The sequence below is a fragment of the Leptopilina heterotoma genome, unplaced genomic scaffold, assembly GCF_015476425.1.
Source record: "Leptopilina heterotoma isolate Lh14 unplaced genomic scaffold, ASM1547642v1 Lhet_68, whole genome shotgun sequence".
Taxonomy (NCBI): Eukaryota; Metazoa; Arthropoda; class Insecta; order Hymenoptera; family Figitidae; genus Leptopilina; species Leptopilina heterotoma.
Genome location: NW_025111157.1, coordinates 5,229,480 through 5,241,790, shown reverse-complemented (window position 1 = coordinate 5,241,790; position 12,311 = coordinate 5,229,480). Strand labels below are relative to the sequence as shown.

Here is a 12,311-nt window from a genome sequence, read left to right as displayed (position 1 = left end):
ACAATATTTCTTTAGATGAGAAATTAAAGTAAAAAGTTAAAAAATAGAATAACGTTGGAAAAATTTACGAAAGTCTTTCTGACAATAATTTCAGACTAAATTTTTATACGTTTGTATTACTTCAGGAGAGAAATAACAATAATAGAATGAATTATAATGAAAAATATTGAAATTATCAAGAAGGAAAGTATTTTATGGGAATTTGAAAAAATATTTTATATGTTTGTATTTAAATAATGTATAATGATAATTTATTTGACTTTGTAAATTATTTGGATAAGAGTTTAAAATAGTATTTTTACAAAAGTTATTAAATAAATGCCAATAATTGTTTAAAATCCGCATTCGTCATATTACAACCTAGTGATTTTTTAAATAATTTTTCGTTTTCTTTCAGTGATCTCACTAATCTATAAACAGGTGGAGAAAATTAATTTTAAGTTCCTAAAGTTTCGAATGTTTAAATGAAGGAAAAAATTTTTCATACTTCTGTTGATTTATGTTTTATTATAGAAATTATTTTCTTTATTCAAAAAATGAATTTATTTTCTATTCAAATATTTTCCAAACATTTTGAAAATAAATTGTTATTCCATAAATATTTAATTTATATTGTTTTTAGTATAATAATTTTTCAAAGTATTTAAATAGAAAATTTTCGTTCATTTGAAGGTACAAAACTTTAGGAACATTTTTTTACTTTGGAAAAAATTTAAAAGCTTTATAAAGAATAAAACTAAGAAAACTTTTATTTTTTTTTCAGTTTCATTGCTTATAAACGAGGGTTGCCACAGTTTAGGAAAATCAGGGAAAAGTCGGGGATTTTTATTAAAAATACTGTAAAAAATGTAATTTTTTAAATTCATAAGAAAACTCTGAATTTTGATGTTTTTTGTATAAACTATGAAATTACTACGAATTCTAATACAAAACCTTCAATTTTTTCTATTTCTATTTACAATTAACGAAATTTGTAAATAAATGTAATCGAATTTTGAGTATCTAATAATTTTTAGAGTGAATCAGAATATTCTTTAGGGTCAGGGAAAAAGTAAAAATCAGTCAACAAAAAATTTTTGAAATCAGGGAAAAGTCAGGGAAAAACAAAATTAAATATTTGTGGCAACTCTGATAAAACAAATGTAATTAAATAAATAATTTAATTACTACAGCATAGTTTCATTATTTTTTTATTATCTTTTTCAACTGATTTTCATTTTCATTCTCATTCTCTATAATAAAATCCGAAATTGTTAGTTAGAATTATTAAATCACAGAATAATGTAGATAATTATTTATCATCATAAATTCAATATCCAAAATTTAACACTATAAATTCAATCTACTCTATATCGTAATGGAATTCATTTAAAATTGTAAAACTTACATATTCGTCTGCTCTCAGATATATAGTGTAATAAAAAAATTTCTTTCCTAATATAGATATATATTTATAAATTTCTTTCTAAATTCTTGATAATTTTCAAATTAGAAATTTTATTCGAAAATTTAATCATCGAATTCTGATTCTTCTGATTCTAATGTTGAAGATTCGTCATCTTCAATGCAGCCTTTTTCTTCAATTACAGCTTCTCCCATCGGAATCCTAAAAAAACATTTAAAAAAACATATTCAGTAAAAATAGAAAATATTTTTGCAAAATTTGAAAAATTTGAAATTTTTTAAACTTAAAAATAGTTTATTATAAAAATGTTATTAAAAAACAATAAGCAAATTTTTCTTCAATTTTCATCCAAATTTGTATATTTTTGAAAATTTATTAATACGGTTATAATATTAGATTAGATTGAATTTCTTTTTAGTTTTCTTTTAATTTATAAACTTGAAATAAAATTTTTTTGAATTAATATACTTCTTTTCTTAAATATACTTTTTTTTTAATTTTCCGTCTAAAGTAGTGAAAAAAAGCTGCATAAAAAAGCAGAGCATAATTGCAGTAAATATATGTAAATAAAAATCTGAAAAAAATAATATCAAAATAGTGGCAAAAAAAGATTTTGGGAGATTATGTTAGTTGAAAATTATTAGAAGCAGTTTTTAGTTTTTCTGATATGTTAAACTAAGAAATGCTCTTTATTTTCCAATACCTAATTAATCGGGCTATTTTTTTTTTTGCTTGATATTTAAACGTTAAGGGATTCCTAAAATGTGTTGTTTTGCATGTTTATCCTGGATACATTTGTGGAACTGCTTTGATTTTTTCAAAATACATTTTAACGGGCAACAGTGTCGATCCTCGGACATTCGTGCAATGTTTCTTCATAAAACAAGTAATTAAAATATTTCTTTAATTATCATTAATTATTAATCAATAATTAATTAGTTAATTGTAAACAAGTGTCTGTGTTTTTGTATCTGTGATCATATTTCTATTTTTAGAAAAAACTTTTTCAATATTTGTTGAAAATTGATTATTGAATTGTGATTCATTAAATTTATTTAATTCGATAATAAATTTTATAAATAAATAAAGAAACTAAATAGATTTGATAACAATTTGATCAATTAGATAATAAAATCTAATAAATTAGATACTAAATTAGACAAATAAATTAATTTGAATTAAATAACTGAATAAATAGTCTTTTATTTATTTTTATAACTGAATAAATATTCAGTTATTTAATTCAAATTATTGAATGCATTTAATTTAATAAATTATTTTTATAAAATTATTTATTGAAAATAAAATTTGTCAATTTTGAAATGAAGTCTTTAATTAGAGATACTCGAGATATTTTAATGTTAACGAAAAAAATTTAATAGTGCCTACTTTTCGAAGGACCAATCTTCATTGTCGTCCTTCATCAAGAAGAGTGCTTGGCAAAATTCTCTACCAATATCTTTCAAATTTTTCGTATCCAAGTGAAAACCAGACAATGGTCCTTGATCACAGCCGCAAAAGCTACTCTCCATCGTGTAGCTTCTGAAGAAAAAATCATTTTATCAATAATTTGAAAATTTTTCGAATCTACTAAAAGGATTTTGTTCTCTCGAAAAAAATAGGATTTCAAAATTCAGTAAAATCTTTGTTTCGCAAAATTAATTTAATTTCATTATAGAAATTTTATTTTAAAAAATCTTTTACTGAATTTAATTGTAATTTTTTTTTCTATTTTCATTTTTTCTATATCCTCAGTAATTAACTTGCCTAGTAACTCCTAATTGTCGCCAAATTGCCACCCTCGCAGTTGACTCTTTATGTCTCTCAACTTTAAACGAACACAAAGATAATGCAAAAGCTGGAGAAATTTTTTGCATCAAGTAAGGCAGCATCTATAAAAAATAAAATAATAAAAAAAATTTTTATCCTTTTGTTTTTAATTAGAAAAAGATTTTTATAAAACAAAAAAAAAGTAATATTAAATAATTTTTAAATCGTATACAATTTTTTACATAATATACGATGTTTCACTATAAACATAAGAGGGAAAAAAAATATGGAAATGTATAAAGTAGAAATAAAATTTTGTTGTAAATATAATTTTTTTTTTTTTTTTGTAAAGAAATAATAGAATTTAATTGATCATTTTTAAATTGTAACTCACCAAATACTGTACCGGTTGATCCGGTTTTGCTCTGTCGATGGCACTCCATGATAAAGACCTTGAGCAACCGAAAAGAAATATGTTTTTCCTACGTGAATGTCCATGATAGTCGACAAATACGTGTGGTGGCCGAAACAATACCCTCGTACAATATTCCATCAATCCTTTTGTATGATAAATCGTTGGATGCAAAATTGGATCAGGATTACTCCAACGTCTATTGAGATCTTCGTTTGTCAAACCATATCGATTACTGTGGAATAAAAAAAAAATTGTATGAGTGTCAAAACTATATTAAATTTATATTTATTTTTGTAATACAAAAAAGGCTTGTTTATTAATAAACTTTAAAAAAAATGAAAAAACAAAAATGTCTTACACTTATTTTACCCTTCCTACAAGTTACTATTTTTAACATGTCAATTTTCAAATTAAAAAACCCGCCAAGCGCCAAAAGTGTAAAATTGCGCATGCGGGATCAAATAAAAAATTCGGCATTTAACGATATAAAAATTAATAAAAATGGACTTGTAAAAAAATAAAAATAATTAACTTATAAAATTTATATACGTATCTATTAATTTAATTACGATTATTTCTTTAAATTATTACTAAAAGTTAAAAATATGACCAGTAGAAGAAGATGGGAATACCCTTTCTGAAAAGTAAGTATCAGGATAACATAAGGATGTAGGAGTAACTGTAGAAACTGGCGCGATATTTAAGTGTTATTTAAAATTAAAACAAATTCTAGATGGTAAAAAAACTAAAACTATGATTTCAATAAACAATAAAATTTTATTGTAAAACAATATCTTTATTTTTAAGAATAAATAATATTTGCGCATTTTAAAAATATAAAACTAGAAAGACTATATATTTATATTTTTACAAATTTTTTTGTTAAAATAATTGTTTATTTATTTATATTGTTTGTTAAAATACAATCAGCAACAATAAAAATAGTTAAAAAACATAGTATTTAATTAATTTATTGCTTTATTTAATTATTAGTTAGTTCCCAAAAAATCCGTTAATATGAGACAAGTGGCGCCAAAAAATGGGTCCAATTTTTGGCGCCACTTGTCTCATATCAGCGGATTTTAGAGGAACTAAACGCTATTTTTTAATTATTAATTTCTTTATTTATTTTTTATTTTTTTATTAAAATAATTGTTTATTTAATTATATTAGTTGTTAAAATACAATCTGCAACAATAAAAATAGTTAAAAACATAGTATTTAATTAATTTATTGCTTTACTTAATTATTAGTTAGTTCACAAAAAATCCGCTAATATGAGACAAGTGGCGCCAAAAAATGGGTCCAATTTTTGGCGCTACTTGTCTCATATCAGCGGATTTTAGAGGAACTAAACGCTATTTTTTAATTATTAATTTCTTTATTTATTTTTTATTTTTTTATTAAAATAATAGTTTATTTATTTATATTAGTTGTTAAAATACATTCTGCAACAATAAAAATAGTTAAAAACATAGTATTTAATTTATTTATTGCTTTACTTAATTATTAGTTAGTTCCCAAAAAATCCGCTAATATGAGACAAGTGGCGCCAAAAAATGGGTCCAATTTTTGGCGCCACTTGTCTCATATCAGCGGATTTTAGAGGAACTAAACGCTATTTTTTAATTATTAATTTCTTTATTTATTTTTTATTTTTTTATTAAAATAATTGTTTATTTATTTATATTATTTGTTAAACCATAATTTGCAACAATAAAAGTAGTTAAAAACAGAGTATATAATTAATTTATTGCTTTACTTAATTATTAGTTAGTTCACAAAAAATCCGCTAATATGAGACAAGTGGCGCCAAAAAATGGGTCCAATTTTTGGCGCTACTTGTCTCATATCAGCGGATTTTAGAGGAACTAAACGCTATTTTTTAATTATTAATTTCTTTATTTATTTTTTATTTTTTTATTAAAATAATAGTTTATTTATTTATATTAGTTGTTAAAATACATTCTGCAACAATAAAAATAGTTAAAAACATAGTATTTAATTTATTTATTGCTTTACTTAATTATTAGTTAGTTCCCAAAAAATCCGCTAATATGAGACAAGTGGCGCCAAAAAATGGGTCCAATTTTTGGCGCCACTTGTCTCATATCAGCGGATTTTAGAGGAACTAAACGCTATTTTTTAATTATTAATTTCTTTATTTATTTTTTATTTTTTTATTAAAATAATTGTTTATTTATTTATATTATTTGTTAAACCATAATTTGCAACAATAAAAGTAGTTAAAAACAGAGTATATAATTAATTTATTGCTTTATTTAATTATTAGTTAGTTCCCAAAAAATCCGTTAATATGAGACAAGTGGCGCCAAAAAATGGGTCCAATTTTTGGCGCCACTTGTCTCATATTAGCGGATTCTTGAGGAACTAAACGCTATTTTTTAATTATTAATTTCTTTATTTATTTTGTATTTCTTTATTAAAATAATTGATTATTTATTTATATTAGTTGTTAAAATACATTCTGCAACAAAAAAAATAGTTAAAAACATAGTATTTAATTTATTTATTGCTTTATTTAATTATTAGTTAGTTCACAAAAAATCCGCTAATATGAAACAAGTGGCGCCAAAAAATGGGTCCAATTTTTGGCGCTACTTGTCTCATATCAGCGGATTTTAGAGGAACTAAACGCTATTTTTTAATTATTAATTTCTTTATTTATTTTGGATTTTTTTATTAAAATAATTGTTTATTTAATTATATTAGTTGTTAAAATACAATCTGCAACAATAAAAATAGTTAAAAACATAGTATTTAATTAATTTATTGCTTTATTTAATTATTAGTTAGTTCCCAAAAAATCCGCTAATATGAGACAAGTGGCGCCAAAAAATCGGTCCAATTTTTGGCGCCACTTGTCTCATATTAGCGGATTCTTGAGGAACTAAACGCTATTTTTTATTTATTAATTTCTTTATTTATTTTGTATTTTTTTATTAAAATAATTGTTTATTTATTTATATTATTTGTTAAACCATAATTTGCAACAATAAAAGTAGTTAAAAACATAGTATTTAATTAATTTACTGCTTTATTTAATTATTAGTTAGTTCCCAAAAAATCCGTTAATATGAGACAAGTGGCGCCAAAAAATGGGTCCAATTTTTGGCGCCACTTGTCTCATATCAGCGGATTCTTGAGGAACTAAACGCTATTTTTTAATTATTAATTTCTTTATTTATTTTGTATTTTTTTATTAAAATAATTGTTTATTTAATTATATTAGTTGTTAAAATACAATCTGCAACAATAAAAATAGTTAAAAACAGAATATTTAATTAATTTATTCCTTTTTTTAATTATTAGTTAGTTCCCAAAAAATCCGCTAATATGAGACAAGTGGCGCCAAAAAATGGGTTAAATTTTTGGCGCTACTTGTCTCATATCAGCGGATTTTAGAGGAACTAAACGCTATTTTTTAATTATTAATTTTTTTATTTATTTTGGATTTTTTTATTAAAATAATTGTTTATTTATTTATATTAGTTGTTAAAATACATTCTGCAACAATAAAAATAGTTAAAAACATAGTATTTAATTTATTTATTGCTTTATTTAATTATTAGTTAGTTCCAAAAAAATTCGCTAATATGAGACAAGTGGCGCCAAAAAATGGGTCCAATTTTTGGCGCCACTTGTCTCATATTAGCGGATTCTTGAGGAACTAAACGCTATTTTTTAATTATTAATTTCTTTATTTATTTTGTATTTCTTTATTAAAATAATTGATTATTTATTTATATTAGTTGTTAAAATACATTCTGCAACAAAAAAAATAGTATTTAATTTATTTATTGCTTTATTTAATTATTAGTTAGTTCACAAAAAATCCGCTAATATGAGACAAGTGGCGCCAAAATATGGGTCCAATTTTTGGCGCTACTTGTCTCATATCAGCGGATTTTAGAGGAACTAAACGCTATTTTTTAATTATTAATTTCTTTATTTATTTTTTATTTTTTTATTAAAATAATTGTTTAATTATTTATATTAGTTGTTAAAATACATTCTGCAACAATAAAAATAGTTAAAAACATAGTATTTAATTTATTTATTGCTTTACTTAATTATTAGTTAGTTCCCAAAAAATCCGCTAATATGAGACAAGTGGCACCAAAAAATCGGTCCAATTTTTGGCGCTACTTGTCTCATATCAGCGGATTTTAGAGGAACTAAACGCTATTTTTTAATTATTAATTTCTTTATTTATTTTTTATTTTTTTATTAAAATAATTGTTTATTTATTTATATTATTTGTTAAACCATAATTTGCAACAATAAAAGTAGTTAAAAACAGAGTATTTAATTAATTTATTGCTTTACTTAATTATTAGTTAGTTCCCAAAAAATCCGTTAATATGAGACAAGTGGCGCCAAAAAATGGGTCCAATTTTTGGCGCCACTTGTCTCATATTAGCGGATTCTTGAGGAACTAAACGCTATTTTTTAATTATTAATTTCTTTATTTATTTTGTATTTCTTTATTAAAATAATTGATTATTTATTTATATTAGTTGTTAAAATACATTCTGCAACAAAAAAATAGTTAAAAACATAGTATTTAATTTATTTATTGCTTTATTTAATTATTAGTTAGTTCACAAAAAATCCGCTAATATGAAACAAGTGGCGCCAAAAAATGGGTCCAATTTTTGGCGCTACTTGTCTCATATCCGCGGATTTTAGAGGAACTAAACGCTATTTTTTAATTATTAATTTCTTTATTTATTTTGTATTTTTTTATTAAAATAATTGTTTATTTATTTATATTAGTTGTTAAAATACAATCTGCAACAATAAAAATAGTTAAAAACAGAGTATTTAATTAATTTATTGCTTTATTTAATTATTAGTAAGTTCACAAAAAATCCGCTAATATGAGACAAGTGTCGCCAAAAAATGGGTCCAATTTTTGGCGCCACTTGTCTCATATTAGCGGATTCTTGAGGAACTAAACGCTATTTTTTAATTATTAATTTCTTTATTTATTTTTTATTTTTTTATTAAAATAATTGTTTATTTATTTATATTAGTTGTTAAAATACATTCTGCAACAATAAAAATAGTTTAAAACATAGTATTTAATTAATTTATTGCTTTATTTAATTATTAGTTAGTTCCCAAAAAATCCGTTAATATGAGACAAGTGGCGCCAAAAAATGGGTCCAATTTTTGGCGCCACTTGTCTCATATCAGCGGATTTTAGAGGAACTAAACGCTATTTTTTAATTATTAATTTCTTTATTTATTTTGTATTTTTTTATTAAAATAATTGTTTATTTATTTATATTACTTGTTAAAATACAATCTGCAACAATAAAAATAGTTGAAAACAGAGTATTTAATTAATTTATTCCTTTATTTAATTATTAGTTAGTTCTCAAAAAATCCGTCAATATGAGACAAGTGGCGCCAAAAAATGGGTCCAATTCTTGGCGCCACTTGTCTCATATCAGCGGATTTTAGAGGAACTAAACGCTATTTTTTAATTATTAATTTCTTTATTTATTTTTTATTTTTTTATTAAAATAATTGTTTATTTATTTATATTAGTTGTTAAAATACAATCTGCAACAATAAAAATAGTTTAAAACATAGTATTTAATTAATTTATTGCTTTATTTAATTATTAGTTAGTTCCCAAAAAATCCGTTAATATGAGACAAGTGGCGCCAAAAAATGGGTCCAATTTTTGGCGCCACTTGTCTCATATTAGCGGATTTTAGAGGAACTAAACGCTATTTTTTAATTATTAATTTCTTTATTTATTTTGTATTTTTTTATTAAAATAATTGTTTATTTATTTATATTAGTTGTTAAAATACAATCTGCAACAATAAAAATAGTTGAAAACAGAGTATTTAATTAATTTATTCCTTTATTTAATTATTAGTTAGTTCTCAAAAAATCCGTCAATATGAGACAAGTGGCGCCAAAAAATGGGTCCAATTTTTGGCGCCACTTGTCTCATATCAGCGGATTTTAGAGGAACTAAACGCTATTTTTTATTTATTAATTTCTTTATTTATTTTGTATTTTTTTATTAAAATAATTGTTTATTTATTTATATTATTTGTTAAACCATAATCTGCAACAATAAAAATAGTTTAAAACATAGTATTTAATTAATTTATTGCTTTATTTAATTATTAGTTAGTTCCCAAAAAATCCGTTAATATGAGACAAGTGGCGCCAAAAAATGGGTCCAATTTTTGGCGCCACTTGTCTCATATTAGCGGATTCTTGAGGAACTAAACGCTATTTTTTATTTATTAATTTCTTTATTTATTTTGTATTTTTTTATTAAAATAATTGTTTATTTATTTATATTATTTGTTAAACCATAATTTGCAACAATAAAAATAGTTAAAAACATAGTATTTAATTTATTTATTGCTTTATTTAATTATTAGTTAGTTCACAAAAAATCCGCTAATATGAGACAAGTGGCGCCAAAAAATGGGTCCAATTTTTGGCGCCACTTGTCTCATATTAGCGGATTCTTGAGGAACTAAACGCTATTTTTTATTTATTAATTTCTTTATTTATTTTGTATTTTTTTATTAAAATAATTGTTTATTTATTTATATTATTTGTTAAACCATAATTTGCAACAATAAAAGTAGTTAAAAACATAGTATTTAATTAATTTACTGCTTTATTTAATTATTAGTTAGTTCCCAAAAAATCCGTTAATATGAGACAAGTGGCGCCAAAAAATGGGTCCAATTTTTGGCGCCACTTGTCTCATATCAGCGGATTCTTGAGGAACTAAACGCTATTTTTTAATTATTAATTTCTTTATTTATTTTGTATTTTTTTATTAAAATAATTGTTTATTTAATTATATTAGTTGTTAAAATACAATCTGCAACAATAAAAATAGTTAAAAACAGAATATTTAATTAATTTATTCCTTTTTTTAATTATTAGTTAGTTCCCAAAAAATCCGCTAATATGAGACAAGTGGCGCCAAAAAATGGGTTCAATTTTTGGCGCTACTTGTCTCATATCAGCGGATTTTAGAGGAACTAAACGCTATTTTTTAATTATTAATTTTTTTATTTATTTTGGATTTTTTTATTAAAATAATTGTTTATTTATTTATATTAGTTGTTAAAATACATTCTGCAACAATAAAAATAGTTAAAAACATAGTATTTAATTTATTTATTGCTTTATTTAATTATTAGTTAGTTCCAAAAAAATTCGCTAATATGAGACAAGTGGCGCCAAAAAATGGGTCCAATTTTTGGCGCCACTTGTCTCATATTAGCGGATTCTTGAGGAACTAAACGCTATTTTTTAATTATTAATTTCTTTATTTATTTTGTATTTCTTTATTAAAATAATTGATTATTTATTTATATTAGTTGTTAAAATACATTCTGCAACAAAAAAAATAGTATTTAATTTATTTATTGCTTTATTTAATTATTAGTTAGTTCACAAAAAATCCGCTAATATGAGACAAGTGGCGCCAAAATATGGGTCCAATTTTTGGCGCTACTTGTCTCATATCAGCGGATTTTAGAGGAACTAAACGCTATTTTTTAATTATTAATTTCTTTATTTATTTTTAATTTTTTTATTAAAATAATTGTTTAATTATTTATATTAGTTGTTAAAATACATTCTGCAACAATAAAAATAGTTAAAAACATAGTATTTAATTTATTTATTGCTTTACTTAATTATTAGTTAGTTCCCAAAAAATCCGCTAATATGAGACAAGTGGCACCAAAAAATCGGTCCAATTTTTGGCGCTACTTGTCTCATATCAGCGGATTTTAGAGGAACTAAACGCTATTTTTTAATTATTAATTTCTTTATTTATTTTGTATTTTTTTATTAAAATAATTGTTTATTTATTTATATTAGTTGTTAAAATACAATCTGCAACAATAAAAATAGTTAAAAACAGAGTATTTAATTAATTTATTGCTTTATTTAATTATTAGTAAGTTCACAAAAAATCCGCTAATATGAGACAAGTGGCGCCAAAAAATGGGTCCAATTTTTGGCGCCACTTGTCTCATATTAGCGGATTCTTGAGGAACTAAACGCTATTTTTTAATTATTAATTTCTTTATTTATTTTTTATTTTTTTATTAAAATAATTGTTTATTTATTTATATTAGTTGTTAAAATACATTCTGCAACAATAAAAATAGTTTAAAACATAGTATTTAATTAATTTATTGCTTTATTTAATTATTAGTTAGTTCCCAAAAAATCCGTTAATATGAGACAAGTGGCGCCAAAAAATGGGTCCAATTTTTGGCGCCACTTGTCTCATATCAGCGGATTTTAGAGGAACTAAACGCTATTTTTTAATTATTAATTTCTTTATTTATTTTGTATTTTTTTATTAAAATAATTGTTTATTTATTTATATTACTTGTTAAAATACAATCTGCAACAATAAAAATAGTTGAAAACAGAGTATTTAATTAATTTATTCCTTTATTTAATTATTAGTTAGTTCTCAAAAAATCCGTCAATATGAGACAAGTGGCGCCAAAAAATGGGTCCAATTCTTGGCGCCACTTGTCTCATATCAGCGGATTTTAGAGGAACTAAACGCTATTTTTTAATTATTAATTTCTTTATTTATTTTGTATTTTTTTATTAAAATAATTGTTTATTTATTTATATTACTTGTTAAAATACAATCTGCAACAATAAAAATAG

General features: G+C 22.9%; 1 protein-coding gene across 5 annotated transcripts in view; it reads right to left on the bottom strand.

Annotated features, from left to right (window-relative positions):
• Nucleotides 1–1,174: 1,174 nt before the first annotated feature.
• Nucleotides 1,175–12,311, bottom strand: part of LOC122510230 (cytosolic carboxypeptidase 1-like) — a 66,662-nt gene continuing 55,525 nt past the window's right edge. For all 5 annotated transcript variants that reach the window (XM_043624712.1, XM_043624713.1, XM_043624714.1 and 2 more), the window contains 4 exons: nucleotides 3,570–3,822; nucleotides 3,173–3,297; nucleotides 2,795–2,947; nucleotides 1,175–1,606 (listed from right to left, as the gene is read on the bottom strand). In XM_043624712.1, coding sequence (XP_043480647.1) covers nucleotides 1,510–1,606; nucleotides 2,795–2,947; nucleotides 3,173–3,297; nucleotides 3,570–3,822 — 628 coding nt within the window. In that variant the 3' untranslated portion in view covers nucleotides 1,175–1,509. The remainder of the gene's footprint in view (nucleotides 1,607–2,794; nucleotides 2,948–3,172; nucleotides 3,298–3,569; nucleotides 3,823–12,311) is intronic.